The 20,694-nt window shown below is 36.1% G+C and overlaps 1 protein-coding gene across 1 annotated transcript in view; it reads left to right on the top strand.

The window, feature by feature from the left end:
- LOC149251902 (chloride channel protein CLC-d-like) overlaps nucleotides 1-20,694 on the top strand; it is a 214,408-nt gene that overhangs the window by 81,729 nt on the left and 111,985 nt on the right. Inside the window, exon 6 of the mRNA XM_089459624.1 lies at nucleotides 67-105. Within this exon, the coding sequence (XP_089315750.1) occupies nucleotides 67-105 (39 nt within the window). The remainder of the gene's footprint in view (nucleotides 1-66; nucleotides 106-20,694) is intronic.

Here is a 20,694-nt window from a genome sequence, read left to right as displayed (position 1 = left end):
TTTTTCTTTATTTTGTTATCTCTGTACAACATTTGAAATGTAACCATTTCTGTTCTATGGATGCAGATTTTGGGCACTATTTGTACGGTGTCTTCTGGTCTGCCTGTAAGTTGAGATAAACCTTGTTTACTATAATGTACATTGTAGTTGTGTACAGATAGAATATCACTCTGAAAAGCATGGGATCATTTTTATCATATGCGTATTCTTACCAATGCTCAAGTGAAGGTTTCTCTTAGCAAGAAAAGATCATATTTGATACCAGGCATTGGTTCATGAGCTGGATAAGATCTAAGATGTTTGGCAAAGAAAATTCTGATTCAGTATCTTCAGGTTCTAAATGCATGCTTGAAGACTAATTATCCATGTCTTTGTAATTTGTCACTAGGCTATCCTCTTTGGGTATTTTACTAAATTACTTATTAGATGCTACCTACAAAAGAATTCCCAAAATATATACAATCTTAGGAGGGAATCTTAATATGGTAGGATGGATGGGAGATTGAATAGGAAGAGTTTCCCTGTAAGAGGTTCTAAGTTAGCATGGAACATATATATGGCCTCTACACGGATTTTTTACCCTAATTGGAGGATAAATTCTTTTTCACCATGACAGATGGTTTACCAAGGCTAACAATATTGTGTTGACAAATATATTGCCAAGGGTTTGGAATATAATTTATTGGAAGTATTGGGGAAATTATTAGAAAATATTGATAGATTTAACAAAATTACAAAATTTTTCATGTTTTTTCATTCTTTTAAACATCTAAAGCAACAACACATCAAACAAATACATCGCTACATAAATATGAAAATAAAACTGATATATAACATGTTTAAGATGTCAATCATGATATCACATATTGATACTGAATTTTGATATCCATCTCCAGTCCTAAGTCCAGACAGGCTGATACAATATTACAAGAATACTGAATGTATCTTACGGTTCATCATCATGAGTCATCTAGATTCTACAATGATATATACACATTAAGGAATCATCAGTTCCCTCTACTGGTTTGACAGGTAAAGGTCACCACTTGGTTAATAATAATGAAACAGTAGATTTTCCTTGTTAGCTATAGCCATATTTTCTTTTGATAACACCATTGTAAATCCAGAGAGATGCAAGTGTAAAGCCTTGTAGGCCATGTGATGACTATGTATTATGGTATCCTAGGCCTATTATGGTTGGCCTTTCCTGGTTCTTTTAGTCTCCATCCTTAAGTCCTTTTCATTCTGGATGGAGTGGAAGCCCGAAGATGGATCTACTTGGACAAATGGTTTAGAGGAAGCATTGGTGTTGTAGGGGTGATCACACTATGTAGGGCTAGTCCAGCCCATGTCTTGAGCACACCTATGTCTTTTCCACATGGTCAAGTGTCATTGAGTCTATATGTACTTCTTTGGCCTTGGTGCAGTATTCATTTAACAATTCTCAACATGGCAGTCTAGTTTACAACATTTCACATTTCCTAACACAGTTCACGGATCTCAATGCATTGTGTCCTAGGTCCAAAAAAATCAACAAGAACTCAGAATGTCCAGAATAATATGTACTTGGCATGCCACATACAAATTTTGGAAAAAGGTGAAGGCAACAACCAAATACTCTAGTTTAAAGGTGGTTGTACCATCTCTTTTGGCACATGTGGGTAAAAAGTGGCAATTCAAGGTCCACGCATGACATGCACGGACAAATGTTACATCAAAAGTTGTGTAAATATTTATGTGGATAAAACCCAGTTTTCAGATTCCTCAAATCAACAAGGGCATTGGAGATCTAGCAAATCACTCATCCATGTAAGCTGACGTCCAATCTCATGTCACACATGTTAGTCAAAACTAGCTATTGGTGGTCAAGTAGATGTTGAAGATGGTCAAGAAGTAAGGAATCTTGAGATATCAAGTCAAAATGGTGGAAGGCGTTGGAGATTAGACCTCATTAAGCAAATCAACCCTCCTCTACTAGTTGTTTTCTCCTTCAAGGTGAACGTCGGGGTGGTTAGGGTTAACCAAGCTAAACTTTGGACCTCTTGTGGACACAAATTAGTTTTTGGAGGTGGATTGAGCCTCATTTCAAGTAAATTGAGCCTCCTTTCAAGCAAATCAAGCTTTCTCAACTTCAAGTCAACTTGACCCTCTCATGTAGTCGTCCTTCCTCATACAAGCAAGTCAACCCCATTTGTATCAATTATGCGATGTAAAAAATATTTTCCCATGAAGTGACTTAGCCTTCAGTTTGTGGATGACAAGTCAAATAATTATTGCTATGGGAGAGGGTTTTCAACTAGCCGTTATAAGGAAAACAATCTAACGCTAGATTGCCGTCTGATTTTGTTTGTTGAACTATGAGATCAATATGCCATAATAGAACTATCATTTTGGGTGCAAACATTATTTTGTTGGTTGACTTTCCTATTCTTCTTCTCATCTACTGTTGAAAATGTGCTTCATAAGATAGATATAGGTACACCAGGTTACACAAAGCTTCTTGGGTTGATCAATTAAGGGGCTACAAGTCATGTGGAAGGGAAGATCAGGGAGGTTGTCCTCATCTTCTTCTTTGTTGGTGATTTGGTGTTATTAAATCCATTTTACTGGACAAACTCCTATTGGGGGTTCCTTCAGTAAGGACAAGATCTCATTCACTGGCACAATCAACCTAGTGGCTAGAGACATTTCAAGGGAAACCACTCCTAGTTGGATTTGAGAACCAATCGATCATCTTAGACTAGAGTGGGTGCAATAGTTTTTTCGACTCCAATCTCATTTCCTAGTCCAAATCCCAAGGTGGATCTAAAAGGGGTTGTCATCACAATTTGAAATCCGGAAAAGGTAATTCACGAGGCCATGGTAAACCTTGTTGTCACATAGAATGTCTAGGCATTGCGACAACGACTCAGATCAGGGGCTGTCACACTGATCCCCAATCTTTCTGTTTGAGCTGTTTCCCAATAGCAGACTAAGGGGGGTAGACCCTATAGAAATGGAATGAATGAAAACTAGTTGGGAACCAACCAATTCGAGAGATATAGCTAAGCAACCAATACTTGTTTAGATTGCGCAAAATTTTGAAGGATTCAATTTAATTTGAGGAAAATGATACTAGTGCCTTGTGGAGTCAACTATCTTGCGAAGGAAATAAAGTCCAAGTAAAGGATGGGAAACTGCTGCTGAATGATTCGACTATTTTATATGCAAATGCAAAACTTAAAGCTATGTGAAATGCAGGGACTTGGTCAATTTTAGTTAAAGTTCCTATTTTAAGTTTGATCCCTTAATGTTTTTATCGACCAAGCTTATGCTTGGAAGTAAGATTTTAATGTGCAAGTACTAGCTTAGTATGCAAATACAAACTGAAATGATGCGATTGTGAAAGGAGGGCCTAAAATTATTTTTGAAATATGTCTGGAGTGTTTTTTAACTTAAGGCTTAGAAAAATGATCTTAATGTGAAAACAAATACTTATACCAACAATGTAAAATATGAAGTCTGCATAAATAATTACGGAAATATACAATAGGAAACCAATGTAAAATGCTAGAAATAAAACACTTAATATTCAGAAATCCATTTGCATGAGGTGCTCAATCAAAGATCATTAGATGCATAAGTAAAACTAGATTAGTCCTACTTGCATGAACATGTAAAAACAAATGTATTTCAGAAATTAAACTAAGTGTTTAAACTCAGATCACATAAATGAAATATCAGTCCAGTAATCTGCTCTTAAAACAAATGACAATGCTAACAATATATTTTAAACTAGTGGTCCTATTTCTGATCTGCTGATGCATTTGATCTAAGAACTCAAAAATAAATTACTGAAAAGCAATGAAACAATGTTCATAAATTTGTCAATTAGCATGCAAAAAAGTTTCTAAAAATAATTCTATTTCTGAAATGCACTGTAGTAAAAGATGTAAATTAAATTTGCTGCTAAACTTCAACTAATTGAAAATCTATGCCAGTATTAGCCTTGCTTTCAATCAGATAAATGTAATGAGGAAAGGTTTAGAGGATGTGCACCAGTCAACCCTTAGGGGCTTGAAGACACTTGGAGACAAGCTGCCCAAGTCACGGAAGATCTTCAACTAAATTTCTTTTTTTTGGAAATTTTTTGTTAAAAATTTGTTAATATTTTTAGGGAATTTTTATGGAAAAAATTAGTGATGAAGGAGGGTGAAGGAAGAGAGGCTGAGAAGGGAATGATGGAGGTCGAGAGGGGAATGAGGGGAGGCCGTAAGGGAGATAGGGAATAGAGGCCGAAAGTTGGAGGGAGGCCGAGAGTGAGGGGCGAGAGTTGAGAGGCAGTGGGGGAGAGGATGGAGTGAGGAGCTGCGAAGAGAGGAAGGAGGGATAAGGAGGTTGAGAAGAAGGGGCTGCCATCAGGGAGAAAGAGCAGTCCGAGAGGAAAGGGACGCTGAGAATGAGGCTCGAAGATGGCCAGCGTGGGGCCTCAAGGCCCTAAATTTTTTTCCCACGATCTTCTTAAAATTTCTCTTCAACCTGTAAACAAAATGGAGATGGGCCTAGATCTGTCTTCAGAGTCCATAAAAATTGTTTGCAATCTTCAGATTCGTCCCTGCACAAACAAAAGATAGCAAACCCCAAAACATGTATATACAAAAATATGAAATACCCAAAACCCCAATGAATTAAAAAAAATTGATATCTACAATAATATTCTACAGATCTAGTAGATCTGCAGATCAAAGCCCTCTATTAGCCAGATCTAAACAATTTTGCACAAATTTATAAATAAAATGGAAATTTTAAATAGGCACAAGCCCAATAAAAAACCTGCAAATAAAATATTTTATAAGATGACTTCAGAAATTAAAAACAGTAGGCTCTTTAGATTCTGTAATCTAAGAATCGGTCCAACTGAGGACTTCCCCACATGCCCAAATCCTAAATGATAACTTCTGCACACTTAGATCTGATTGTTAGATTAATAGAGATTCAAAATCAAGGTTGCGGGGGAGCACCTCCCCCTCCACCATGAACCCTCTCCCAATTCGCGCTCTGCTCGGGAGCTAGTCAGGAGCGCGCTCTTGAAATTGATCCCAAAGGGGGAGCGATTTCGAGAGTGTGCTCCCTTTAAAAAAAATGCTCCTTGGTTTTTAGGGAGCGATTAGGGGAGCTCTATAGTCTTTTTTGCAGTAACATTCCAAATGCAATTTTTTTCAAAGAAACAAATAATTTTTGAGTGGGGCAGCTTAATGATCAAGCCTATGGCCCTAGTATTGATATGCGATTCATGGTAATGTTAAATTCTTAAAGTAAAAGTGAAATTCTACTTAATCTTCATTTTCATCCTTCTACTTAAATTTTTAACATTACCATGAAATGACCCAAGATGTTTGAGAGTGGTTCCGACCTCCTTGGATTTCATATGGAGAAAGTAGAAATTTAGATCTCATTCAAAATCCAGTAGACTTATCAGTTTTTTAGGATTTCAGGATTGGGGGGATTGCAATGTTTCCATTGGATTTTGTCATGTATTAGGGTATAGAACTCGTATTTAATCAAGAGCACCAATCCCTCTAAGTACCTTGATGTTAGTAACATTGGTTGTCAAACTCTTCTATCATGACCCTGTTGTCGCGCAGATTGACACGACAACGCTCAGACCGGGGGCTGTCACTCTGATCCCCGATCCCTCCGTTTAAGCCTGTCTCCCGCGGCTAAGGGGGGTAGTCCCTGTGGGATGATGAGACCAACTGTCGACCAGTTGGTTGGGAGACACGAGATACGATTAAGATAAGCACTAAAATGATTTGATTAATTTAGCAGACCAGTGCCTTGAGAGATTGTCATTAAAACGATTACTTGTTAGATGATAAAGAATCATAAACTGTGAACAGCAATCATTTGTCATCAAAAGGCATCAGCTAAATTACAATGCTTTAAAAATGACCAAAACGATATCCAACAACATGAAAATTTCGAAAAGATGAATGCTTTAAACCACCACGAGAGTCATAAATCATTAACCAGATATCATATTTCGTATCTCGACTTAGATCTCAGCATAAAAGATGATAATTCCCGAGAAATAACTGGATCTGACAAAGAAAATTTCCACAGAATTTTTTATACTTTTTCAATTTTTTTTTTTTTTTAAAGTCTAACTAAAATAAAAAAATTAAATTCCTAAACTTAATTTTTTAAAGAAAACTAAAATAAAATAAAACCTAACAAATGCTAAACTAAAACTCAAATTATTAAAATCTAAAAAAAAACTTTATTAAAACTTTTTATTATTTTCATTAAAGCTAACTTTAAAACATAACCCAAATCTATTCTAAAAGCAAAGTCCTAAATAAAAAAGGCAAAATCGCATTTTTATTTTTTTATTTTCATATATATATATTTTTTAAAAGAAACCAAAAACAGATTTATAAAACAAAACTAAGTGAAATCGAATCTAAAAAAATAAATTAAAATCTAAAATTAACCTACGTTAAACAAGAAAGGGGCCGAAAATTTACCTGAAAGCAGATAAACTTAAATCCAAAAAAAATTATATCCCTAACTAACGCACGAAACGAAATCGCATAGAAATCTATGAAATGATCCTTGTGTATAATACGATATACTATGGCGACTTGATCGATTTTAGATGTGCAGGTGCGTGGGTGAAAAACGTAACCCTCTTCTTACTTGCCTTACGCTCCGGGTGCATGCAAATGGCTATAAACGACGGATTCAACAAACAGACTCGCGACTGGAAAAGCTAATGGCGGTGAAATAAAAAACGGTACGCAGAGATTACCTGGACAGTTTTGGCGGTGGCAATAATTGATTTTGCAGATGCGTAAAACATTTACCTGAGGCGGCGGTAACTATGGCAGATAATCTCACGCCAAAACTCGTGAATGCGGTCTGGAGCTCCCACTCTGATCGAAGTTGATTATGCATCACCCTCCCGCAGGCTCACAAAGATTTCTGCTACAGTTTCAATGTTTTACGCACAAAACGCCAATGATCCACAGGCCATCACAGTCTCAGTTTCCAAGCGGCAATGGATTTAACACCAAACTCCTGAGACAAATCTGTAGGTATGCGGCTTCTGGCACCAGACGGAGGCAATTGAGGGAAATACGTTGTCATTCAGGGTTTCACACCAAGTCATAATATTTGCAGCCACTTTTGAACCAGAATATGATTCGCGTGAAGTTTAATCTCTGTGGTGATTGATTTCTATCTGCGGATCAGACACCCTCGACGGCGATGCATTTAACCGCAAGTAGAAAATGACATTCGATGCCTCTTTTTGGAGAGCTGCCCAAGAGAAAATTTCTACCCAGCCAACCACTGATTATCTCCTTAAGGCTTCGAAACTTTGTATGCACGCGGTCAGACAAGAGATAGATAGAATCTGAGACTGCAAATCGAAATTTATAATGATGCTGTGCCGATGTCTGAAACTCACGCAGATACATACGCTGAGCGAACCACGCCTTAGAAACATTTCCTGACTTTCAAATCGATTAAGGTAAATACGCAGACATTGTGATCGGATTGGCGTTTATCATTTACAGGTGCAGTGGGCAAGGAGATTGACGGCGGCCCTGCAATTGCAAAGAGACAAAATCCTATACCTGCAAACGCAAAAGAAAAACAAAACCCTAATGAAAAATCTGTGTAAAGCAAACATACAAAACCCTAGATCAGAAAAATTTGAAACCCTAAGACAGCTGATTAATGTACAAATTTTTGGCCCCCTAGCAGCCAGATTCAGCAGTAGGCACTGAAATATTTTAAAGACATAAAGATTTTCAGGGTTTTCACTATGAAGAACTTCAGAAAATCTCTCATGCAAATCAGATAAATAAACCGAATGATAAACCCAGGATCAAATCCAACTGGGCTCAACAAAAAATGCTTGCGGGAGTTGGCTGGTTCAGCCGAGAACTTCCCCGAACGCCCACAAAATTTCCTTCAATGATGTTTTCTGCACAGCTCAAAACAACTGTCAATAAAGAGGGCAAAAATGCTGCTAGATCTCAGGAAGTAATGAAGATACCTGCCATTACTTCAGAAACCCTAACAGCACCCAAACCCCAGCAAGTGAACAAGATACCTGTGCTCTACAAAAAGCTATTATTAACGGCTGAAAATAACATATGCAGAAAATGAAACAATCTCACATCATTTTAAGAGAGTAACACCAGCAAGATATGGACCCCAAAGTCTTCTTTTATTAACCAGAAACAGATTTACAAGAGAGCTTCTTCAGTCTTAGACTCACAGATCCCATTCCTTTGAAATGACCACTTAAGACCCTATATAAAGGAAATGATCCCAACGGCTAGTTCGAATGATCCATGTAGAAATGATCTCGACCGTTGATGAGGATCAAGACATCTCTTGATCTCATCCGTCGATTTATTCACTTAAAATATTATTATTTTTTAAATTTTTAAATTTTTAAACTTTTTATTATTTTTTATTTATTTCATTTTTAAAATTTTATTTATTTTATTATTTTATTTCATTTCTTAAATGGATCATTGAACTAAGCCTTTGGAAACATCACCTAGGACCTAGGACTTAGGACTCACGAGGGGATTTAAAACATTTTCAACCCTCAAGACACATTTCATGATGACTTTTTACAATTTACATCTTCGAGGGGACAAACCCACTTAATACAGATCCTCACAAAACACCCAGTTCTGCGACACAACTATAATCTAGCAGATCAACACACTAGGATTCTTCTTAAGTTCTAATGACAAAATCCATCCCGGCTTTGGGGTCAGGTTTGAAGGAAAACTCTGTCGATCCATGGATCGGTGAGACGAAAAACCTTCCGGGACGTAGATTACCACTAGAAAGTTAGGTCCACCTAGGCAATACACATATACGACTCATGTCTGCTAAGATTATTTACAATTCATACATGCAGACTGGGTTTACAATCAAAATGATCAAGCTGCTGATGACTGCAGGATGGCACGGAAACGCTGATCAGGTGCTGCCCTTTTTTGCAAAGAAAAGGGGGGGTACTGCATGGGTAGTTGACCAGTAGAGGTCAACATCTGGCTCTACTTGGGGACACGTTGCTTCTTGCAGGAATGTGAGAATCCAGAATCTGCAACCATACAACACAAAAAATAAGTAGCGTCCATCCAAAAATCATCATATAACATTAAGCACAGGAAAGATAAAAGCTCTTCATTTATTGACTATCTAAAGCAGAAACAAAAATGCGGAAAAAACAAGGAGTAGGGTTAGAAATACGATACAAAGGATGCCCTACGGCATCAGATGTGTTCAATATAGTGCATACTGAGCATTTGCCTGCTTTCAGGCAAATCTGTCGGCTGCTTGTCGGATGTGCCATGTCCAATTTTGCATATGGTAGGACTCTTTCCTATCCGAAAATCAAGCTGCTCACGGCCGTCTGATGCATCAAATCTTCTTCTTATTTTCTTTCTCTTGCGCTTTTTCTTTCTGGCAGGTTGAATTACTGATGACCTGGAACTTTCTGTTTCAAAACTATCAGATGAATTATGCGTGATATGTCTTTCTTTATCCTGCATCTGATCTTTATCATTCTTAAGTCTATCCGGATCACCTTCAATTAACCATCTTTCAATCGAATCAATAACCTCCTCATAATAAGATGGAGCTTGTTGCAAAAAATGAGAAGACTCCTGATCTGTTGATGTTACCTGGTTTCTTTCATCTTCCAATTGCTGAAACCTTTGAACCTGTATTTTAATGGCATCCATCTGTCTAGAGTGTTCAACCTTTATATCACCGATTTGTCTGGCATGATGCTCTTCCATGTCTTTTATCATTTTATTGTTCTTTTCCTTTATGAAATTTATTTCTTCTTTATGATTCGCTTGCATGTCAGCCAACTGATTATTATGATTGAACGTCATGATAGTCATTTCCTCTTCCATAGTTAGTAACTTGTTTTGCATAGAGTCAATTTCCCTATCATGATCAGCTTTCATGGTCACCATATTTTCCTCTAAGACTGACATCTTGCTATGCATGTTTCCAATTTCTGTTTCATATTTAGTTTTCATGGCCTCAATTTCTTTAGCATGCTGATTTTGCGTGACCTCAATCTCCCTATTACGTTTTTCCAGGTGGGTGCATAAAGTTTTCACATCATTGACATAATTAGTTTGATTGATTTCCATATTTCTCACCAGCATCATTAGATCTCGTAAAATTTGCTTTTGTTCTTCCCTTTCATTGTCATTTGTCCCTGATTTTTTACTATCATGAACTTGATCTGCAATATTTTCGGTGGATGACACATTCTGACATGATGAATCGTCTTGGGATCTTTCAGCTGGACCTCTTATCAAATTACTTTCATTCTGTTGCACAATTTTAGAGGTAGAAGGCAAGCTGTTTGGACTATCATATCTATCTTTAAAAGCATTGAGAATGTCTTGTAAAGAAGTGAAGAAATCATTAGGAAAATTATTAAACCAATTCAAGGCATCACCCTCTAAAGAATGGACAAATAGATGCATCTTGAAATCTTCATGATTATATTGAGGAAATCTACAATATAAGATCATTACACAAGTAAACCTGTTTAAATGCTGTCCAACAGTGAACGAATCACCACCCAAGAACTTAAATAATTTACCAACGACCTCTTTCGGAAGATCATGGAGATTATCAGTAAAATGACATGGTTTAAATGAATAATCCATGATGAACAATAAGGGATCAACTGGATGATAGAAAAAGATTTCTGCTCAAGAAAATTAAGAGATGAAAGAAGTGGAGTCGCCACTTGAACAATGAATCTGATTCTAGGATCCAAAAAGGAATCACAGGCAGATATGAGGAAGGCTTCTTGTCTGGGAAAAATGAGAAAATGGAGTCGCCACCCAAACAAGAAACAACCCCAAGAGATGCTGCTGATATGGGATGAAAAGATGCCAAAAATATGAATATGCCAGCTCAACTGAGAGATGAGAGATGAGAAGATGAATGTCGATGAAACTCCAGGAACAGGAAAACTCTATCCCCGGCAACGACGCCAAAAAATGTTGGCATTGCCGGGCCAGATGAAGAGATAAGAAATGAGAAAAATGATTTGTCGTTTGAAACACCGAGAAAAAGTATCCCCGGCAACGGCGCCAAAAAATGTTGGCGTTGCCGGCTCAAACGAAAGATAGACAGATGAACGATGAATGATGAAAAGATGTTGAAACACCAAGGACAGAAAAACTATATCCCCGGCAACGGCGCCAAAAAATGTTGTCACGCAGATTGACACGACAACGCTCAGACCGGGGGCTGTCACTCTGATTCCCGATCCCTCCGTTTAAGCCTGTCTCCCGCGGCTAAGGGGGGTAGTCCCTGTGGGATGATGAGACCAACTGTCGACCAGTTGGTTGGGAGACACGAGATACGATTAAGATAAGCACTAAAATGATTTGATTAATTTAGCAGACTAGTGCCTTGAGAGATTGTCATTAAAACGATTACTTGTTAGATGATAAAGAATCATAAACTGTGAACAACAATCATTTGTCATCAAAAGGCATCAGCTAAATTACAATGCTTTAAAAATGACCAAAACGATATCCAGCAACATGAAAATTTCGAAAAGATGAATGCTTTAAACCACCACGAGAGTCATAAATCATTAACCAGATATCATATTTCGTATCTCGACTTAGATCTCAGCATAAAAGATGATAATTCCCGAGAAATAACTGGATCTGACAAAGAAAATTTCCACAGAATTTTTTATAACTTTTTCAATTTTTTTTTTTTTTTTTAAAAGTCTAACTAAAATAAAAAAATTAAATTCCTAAACTTAATTTTTTAAAGAAAACTAAAATAAAATAAAACCTAACAAATGCTAAACTAAAACTCAAATTATTAAAATCTAAAAAAAAATTTATTAAAACTTTTTTTTTATTTTCATTAAAGCTAACTTTAAAACATAACCCAAATCTATTCTAAAAGCAAAGTCCTAAATAAAAAAGGCAAAATCGCATTTTTTATTTTATTTTCATATATATATATTTTTTTAAAAGAAACCAAAAACAGATTTATAAAACAAAACTAAGTGAAATCGAATCTAAAAAAATAAATTAAAATCTAAAATTAACCTACGTTAAACAAGAAAGGGGCCGAAAATTTACCTGAAAGCGGATAAACTTAAATCCAAAAAAAATTATATCCCTAACTAACGCACGAAACGAAATCACATAGAAATCTATGAAATGATCCTTGTGTATAATACGATATACTATGGCGACTTGATCGATTTTAGATGTGCAGGTGCGTGGGTGAAAAACGTAACCCTCTTCTTACTTGCCTTACGCTCCGGGTGCATGCAAATGGCTATAAACGACGGATTCAACAAACAGACTCGCGACTGGAAAAGCTAATGGCGGCGAAATAAAAAACGGTACGCAGAGATTACCTGGACAGTTTTGGCGGTGGCAGTAATTGATTTTGCAGATGCGTAAAACATTTACCTGAGGCGGCGGTAACTATGGCAGATAATCTCACGCCAAAACTCGTGAATGCGGTCTAGAGCTCCCACTCTGATCGAAGTTGATTATGCATCACCCTCCCGCAGGCTCACAAAGATTTCTGCTACAGTTTCAATGTTTTACGCACAAAACGCCAATGATCCACAGGCCATCACAGTCTCAGTTTCCAAGCGGCAATGGATTTAACACCAAACTCCTGAGACAAATCCGCAGGTATGCGGCTTCTGGCACCAGACGGAGGCAATTGAGGGAAATACGTTGTCATTCAGGGATTCACACCAAGTCATAATATTTGCAGCCACTTTTGAACCAGAATATGATTCGCGTGAAGTTTAATCTCTGTGGTGATTGATTTCTATCTGCGGATCAGACACCCTCGACGGCGATGCATTTAACCGCAAGTAGAAAACGACATTCGATGCCTCTTTTTGGAGAGCCGCCCAAGAGAAAATTTTTACCCAGCCAACCACTGATTATCTCCTTAAGGCTTCGAAACTTTGTATGCACGCGGTCAGACAAGCGATAGATAGAATCTGAGACTGCAAATCGAAATTTATAATGATGCTGTGCCGATGTCTGAAACTCACGCAGATACATACACTGAGCGAACCACGCCTTAGAAACATTTCCTGACTTTCAAATCGATTAAGGTAAATACGCAGACATTGTGATCTGATTGGCGTTTATCATTTACAGGTGCAGTGGGTAAGGAGTTTGACGGCGGCCCTGCAATTGCAAAGAGACAAAATCCTATACCTGCAAATGCAAAAGAAAAACAAAACCCTAATGAAAAATCTGTGTAAAGCAAACATACAAAACCCTAGATCAGAAAAATTTGAAACCCTAAGACAACTGATTATTGTACAAATTTTTGGCCCCCTAGCAGCCAGATTCAGCAGTAGGCACTGAAATATTTTAAAGACATAAGGATTTTCAGGGTTTTCACTGTGAAGAACTTCAGAAAATCTCTCATGCAAATCAGATAAATAAACCGAATGATAAACCCAGGATCAAATCCAACTGGGCTCAACAAAAAATGCTTGCGGGAGTTGGCTGGTTCAGCCGAGAACTTCCCCGAACGCCCACAAAATTTCCTTCAATGATGTTTTCTGCACAGCTCAAAACAACTGTCAATAAAGAGGGCAAAAATGCTGCTAGATCTCAGGAAGTAATGGAGATACTTGCCATTACTTCAGAAACCCTAACAGCACCCAAATCCCAGCAAGTGAACAAGATACCTGTGCTCTACAAAAAGCTATTATTAACGGCTGAAAATAACATATGCAGAAAATGAAACAATCTCACAGCATTTTAAGAGAGTAACACCAGCAAGATATGGACCCCAAAGTCTTCTTTTATTAACCAGAAACAGATTTACAAGAGAGCTTCTTCAGTCTTAGACTCACAGATCCCATTCCTTTGAAATGACCACTTAAGACCCTATATAAAGGAAATGATCCCAACGGCTAGTTTGAATGATCCATGTAGAAATGATCTCGACCGTTGATGAGGATCAAGACATCTCTTGATCTCATCCGTCGATTTATTCACTTAAAATATTATTATTTTTTAAATTTTTAAATTTTTAAACTTTTTATTATTTTTTATTTATTTCATTTTTTAAATTTTATTTATTTTATTATTTTATTTCATTTCTTAAATGGATCATTGAACTAAGCCTTTGGAAACATCACCTAGGACCTAGGACTTAGGACTCACGAGGGGATTTAAAACATTTTCAACCCTCAAGACACATTTCATGATGACTTTTTACAATTTACATCTTCGAGGGGACCAACCCACTTAATACAGATCCTCACAAAACACCCAGTTCTGCGACACAACTATAATCTAGCAGATCAACACACTAGGATTCTTCTGAAGTTCTAATGACAAAATCCATCCCGGCTTTGGGGTCAGGTTTGAAGGAAAACTCTGCCGATCCATGGATCGGTGAGACGAAAAACCTTCCGGGACGTAGATTACCACTAGAAAGTTAGGTCCACCTAGGCAATACACATATACGACTCATGTCTGCTAAGATTATTTACAATTCATACATGCAGACTGGGTTTACAATCAAAATGATCAAGCTGCTGATGACTGCAGGATGGCACGGAAACGCTGATCAGGTGCTGCCCTTTTTTGCAAAGAAAAGGGGGGGTACTGCATGGGTAGTTGACCAGTAGAGGTCAACAGACCCTACTAAAATGTACCCATCACTCAAACAAAATCTTGACTTGACATGCTATGTTTTTTCTATCTTATGTTAATGCTTAGATGGTGATATTAATGACAAAGATCCCTATACAGATTCAGAGGTAATGACAAAGATAACTCTAGATATTAATGCTTAGAGGGTGATATTAATGACAAAGATCCTGATTTTCCAACAAGACTAAAAAATTAGACGTTTCTCATGACGGCAAGAGGCCCAAGCATTAATAATAGATATACTTGTCTTTTCTAGTTTCTAGTAGTTTTTATAATTGTTGACTGTTTCATATTTATTATGATATTTTTTGTAAACAATATATGATAATTTAAGTTTGAAGTTTGAAGTTGGCAATTATAAATCATTGGTAATGAACTATGAATATGATGCTTCGTGAAAGTTGAAAGTTATTTCATTTCATTTCATGTTAGATATTATTTGTTGTAATGGTTACACCTAGCTTACAAGTACAACTTTGGTGATAAATTGTGATAAATGTTATATATTGAATTTTGAGAGCTTGAAACTTTAAGATTGATGAATCATGAGACTTAATGTGTTGTATGTTACTATGTTACTAACTTGTGGACGTGGTTGATGAAGATTATAACTTCTAGATGATTGTTGTTATATGGTTCAATCTATGTTTTTTTATATCTAATTCACCATTCTACATGCTTTTGTTGACATATATGCATCAAAATATAAAAAATATGAAAAAATATATATTATATAAAAAATCGCTCCCTGAATCGCTCCCAAACCGGGAGCTTCTGAAAATGTCACTCCCGCTCCCACTCCCAAATAACCTTGTTCAAAATAATCATAAGATCATCAAGAAATAGAGATACTTGCTAGTTCTATCAAATCAAAATGATATTTTAAAAACCTAGAAATCTGAGCAAGAAACCTGTCCACAGATCAATCCTCATAAGCTATTATCCAACAAATACAAATAAAAACAATAGAGTACTAAGAGCAATATTACCACTTAAATCTGAAAGAGGAACACCACGGTCTACAACCCCAAAGTCTTTGCATTTTATTAACTAGAAAAAAGTTAGAAGAGATTTCTTAGAGCAAGTACATGATTCGAAAATCAGATCCAAATAATGGAAAGAGACCTCTAATTTATAGATAAATTTTCCAACGGCTAGTTGGCTTCTGTCAAAGCAATCTCAACCGTTGATGAAGATCAAATTATCTTTTAATTATCACCATTGAAATAAAGTTACTTTTTGAGGAAATTCGAATTTCATTTTTAATTTCTTTTTAATTAACTCAAAATGATTATTTTGAGTTAAGTGCCTCAAAAAATTGACTTTGACTTAACTACTATGGCCCATGGGTCCAAAATATCTTGAAATTTTCAATATTCCCTTGGTCGGGGACCTCAAAAAATTAAAAACTTTAAAACCTACGAATTTTAAATGTTGGAGAATTTATTTTTTCCTAGGACCTAAATTAATTAAATTTATGGCTTTAGTATTTTAATTTATTTTAGCCAGAAAATTTAATTAATTGATTCATGAGGGGATTATTAATTTTTCCAACCCTCTAATACTTTAGCATTATAGCTAAAATATTATTTACATGAAATATTACATTTCTAACCCATGAAGGGGGAACACTCGTTCATTATAGACCCAACAATTACCTATTTTTGCGACAAAAAATATGATCTAGTAGACTAAGTGACTTGTAATAAAATAATCTAATCAAATAACTAGAACTATTCCCAAGTCACTTTTATAGAGACTCGATAAATAACACTAGGACCCATTTAAGATCCTGATGACAAAATCCACCCTAGCTTTGGGGTGAGGATGGAGGGAAAAACTGTGCTCATCATCCGTGTTTAGAAACACAAATGAATCAGTGAGACGAAAAACCTCTTAAGATGGAAATCATCATTAGAAAAATAAATTTACTTAGGTTGTTACATACATTTGTCTTACCAGGATCATTTACATTACAAAATGCAGAATGGGTTTACAAAACTCCTGTGTACATATGGTTGATAAGGATGAATCTGTGGATCATCTGAGTGCTCGGACATGATGGAAATCCATGTGCGAAAAAATGTATAGCTATGGGGTAGTTGACATGGAGTGGTCAACAAGCCTCACAACAGTTTGTAATATATTTAAAAATCTGAAACTCGTTTATTTTTTGTTTTATAAAATTAAAATACCAATAATATTATTACTAGCTAGTGAATCCTTGAGCTTTTGAGGCTTAACTCTTATATCTTATCCAAGGAGTGTTTTCCTTCTAGATTCTACAGTTAAATAATTCAAGAAGGTATTTTTAGCATTTTGTAGGTTCACAATTGTTTATAGTAAATTATATATCAAATCTGCCAAAATACTATATTCAAGGGGCACTCTCAAGTGAGTATAAATCATAACCCTTAGTTTATCCCCACAATTGTTTTTATAGCATATCTGTAGTATTCTAGGGTTAATGCAAATATATTCTAGCCATCACAAATATCAAATACTTGTTGGAATAATCTTTTGGGTTTGATCGGGGGGTGGGGGGCAATTGGACTCCAAATTTCTGCAAGTAGTTTTCAACGAGTCGGAAACTCTATTCTAATTGTAGATCTAAAGATTTGGGTGATAAATATTGTTTTACTATTACTTCCCTAGCTTCCCCCACCTATAGATATTCAATCTAGCGTGTTGGCACACTTGCGAGTGGTCCCAAGGGGGATTTATCTTTTTTTTTGTGCTTTTCCATATATGAAGATACAAAACAACATGCTCTTTTGTTAATCACAACCACTTACCAAATGTACAACTGAGAAAACACTTCATATTTTGTAAGGGTATTATTTGTTCACTCATTTGTGTTTATAATGTAAAAATTATATTGCAATTAATGATTACTAACCTTCTATCTTTACAGTTTATTTGTCTTTTGGAATTTAATTCATGACAAATACTAAAAATAACACAATTGCAATTTCACAAATAAATGGTCACAGGAACTAAGAAAACAACACACACATAAAATTTGAACATCGATATTTTTCGCAATGTCGCAGTTATCGTTATTGGGATATTATCTGCGATGGGAAAAAATCAGAAAAAATCGTAAAAATCGGGAAAAAATCATAAAATACAAAAATATTCATTTTTTTTTCATTTTTTTTAATATCTAAAGCATTTACAACATAAAATAAATACATTGACACATAAATATGATAAAAGAACTAATATATAAGATGTGTAATATCATTTCTAGTGCTACATCACACATAACAGTGAATCATGTCCTGAATAGAAAGTCCTGACTTCGGAGTCCCAACTCAGCCTAAAAATATCAACAAAAAATATAATAATGTATCTCATATCATGAGTCATAATGTCATATACAATGAAATGAACCAAATAACTAAAGTCTAATACTACTGATTTCCTCTGCCCCTCTAGATGTAGATGCCAGTGGAGTTGGTAGTGGATTCTGCTGTGCTCTAGAAGCTGAAGAACTAGGAGCTACAGGAGGTAGACCACATCCTCTGTTGGTGACAGGGGTAGCTTGGGTAGGTTGTGTCACCTCCTCATCAAAAAATCAGAGTAAAAAAAATTTATTTATTATTTTTTTCCAAAGATTTAAAAATCGCGATTTTTTGTGAAAAAAATTAGCGTAAAAATTGGGTGATAACATTGCCAAACTCAAAAAATCGCGATTTTCACAACACTGATTTTTCGATCAAATAGTTCGTGGAAAGACCCCACATGGAAAACCAGTTCTGCAGATGAGGGATTTTATTATTCTTCAGCAAATTTGAAATTGAAATTTACACCTCTGTTTGCCGTAAAATAAAAAACCTCTGGAAAATTAATTTCTTCACTTTGGCAAGCTGACTCGAACCCTTGGATGCAACTCAACCCCTCTAAATCAATTTAGCCTCTCTCTAGGACGTTGAATCGATCCAACTGATGCATTCTCGACAAATAACTTGGACTCTTTGGAAACTCGTAACCACTTGGAAAATAAATTGGCCTCCACTGGAATTTCATCCTTCATTAGCAAACTCAACTTCTTTGATGCAAATCGATCCTACTGGAAAATTCACACTTGCCTTGACAGTTTAGCCTCCTTGAAACAATTTGCACTGGCTGGAGGAATTCAGCCTCTACAAATATTGATCCCCCTCTGTCATTGAGAATCTAGAAATCGCTGTGAAGAATCCTCTCCAGCAAATTAATCTCAATCACTGTTGATCCCTACTAATGGTGTCTCCCATGCTATCACTGTTCCCTTGTTATCATTGCAATCCTTCTTTTTTGAATGATCTTCAAAAGCCCCAATGATCTCCTCTTAGAATCTCTTGTTAACGAATCAACAACCACAATCTAACTCCAATTAATGGCTAAGATCATATTGACTTCTAAAAATCACTTTTCTAGAAGTATGTAGAGCAAAATTGATTTGTCTCAATTAATCTTCAATTAACTAACTCATTTCCCTAAGTTAGACTTAGGAAAATGAATTAAAACTGACAAATTAATTTAACTAAGACAATTTCACTTGGAAACTTTTTTCGGGTATTGGAAATAATTAATCCAATGTGTTCCTTAGTCTTAGATACCATATGAGACTAGAACACTTGTCAAAGCTACAAAAACTAACATATAATAGCTATATATTCAAAGTCTTGAGTGAATCCTATTTGCTATTATGTGGTATTTCTGTGTTATTTATCATTTTAATATCAACAATAAAGGACCAATTAACTCCTATCTTTAGCCTAGACTTGATTATTAGGCATTGATCTTTTAATTCATTTGGTGATGCATCTTATGTGGGGAATCCTCCATAGGCTTTCAATAGGAGTTGGACTTAAAGAGTGGGGACTTGTGTCGAAGTGACAATGGGCACTTGTCATGTGTGGTGCCACCTTAGCATCTCGTGAAGACCTTGACAAGATTGCTGATTTGGGTGGTAACAAGTTTAATGAAAGATTGTGAAAAACTCCTTAGTTCTCAATGCCCCAACTTTGCTTTTCAAAGTGAGGGGAAAATAGACAAAAATCAGGTCTAGAAGTGCGCTTGGCACGTACAAAATGAGAGTTTCCAATATATTGAGATAATATCAAAAAATATCAAAATATTTTCTATAGATAACAATAATTTTGTAGAGAAGAAAATATTGAAATATGTTGGGGCAGTGATATTGTTGATTTGAAAGCCATGCCATATATGGTGATATTCACAATATTATTATGATATTGGTAATTCTATGGTTTACATAATGTAATGCAAGGTAGAGGTAGGATCTCATACAAGCATGTTTGGATAGATTTTATGGCCTATTGCCGCAAAATCTAGCAGGCCTTGGAGAGGGAAACCCTACAAGGTATAAGTTAGATAATGGGACAACAATGGGATAGAGGCCTAATGTCACCTTAGCTAAAACCCCCTACTCTTTATGGATTTTCACCGATGGGAGGAGTCTCAGTAAGAGAGGTAGAGATCAATTCTAAAACAGATAGGCTATAGATAAGATATAAGATGGTCTCCCTAGGTCTCATTCAAGAGAGAGACACAATATAAGTTCAAAGGCTTCTGTAAGGAAGCAATTTTCTCTCAAAGAAAAGACCTAAACAATGGAGGTGCCAAACCTAGGATTTGATATATTTGACGATAATGGGAGTTCCCAAAGGTCAATACCAAAGAGAAAAGGTTTTTTTATAATGAAATCAGTTACGCCAAGGCTCATGAAACCCCACAAATAAGTCCTTAAGTTGAGAGAGGGAAGACTAGGGTTTTCCTCTTAGGGCAAACACCTAGGGTAAAATAATTATGGTTGAAACTTGAGTGGATGCCCACCAAATTGATAGGTTTTGTGGAAAACCAAGTCAACTTGATGTTTAGGCTCTCAAATCATCAAACACCCTTCTCCCTAGGATTTCGCTTCAAGCCCTAGTTGCTCCTCTAGCCTTGAAAGGAC

The sequence above is a fragment of the Pinus tabuliformis genome, chromosome 7 (genome assembly GCF_031772625.1).
Source record: "Pinus tabuliformis cultivar Carrire ecotype Pingquan chromosome 7, CPIR1, whole genome shotgun sequence".
Taxonomy (NCBI): domain Eukaryota; kingdom Viridiplantae; phylum Streptophyta; class Pinopsida; order Pinales; family Pinaceae; genus Pinus; species Pinus tabuliformis.
This window is presented reverse-complemented; position numbering and strand designations above follow the sequence as displayed.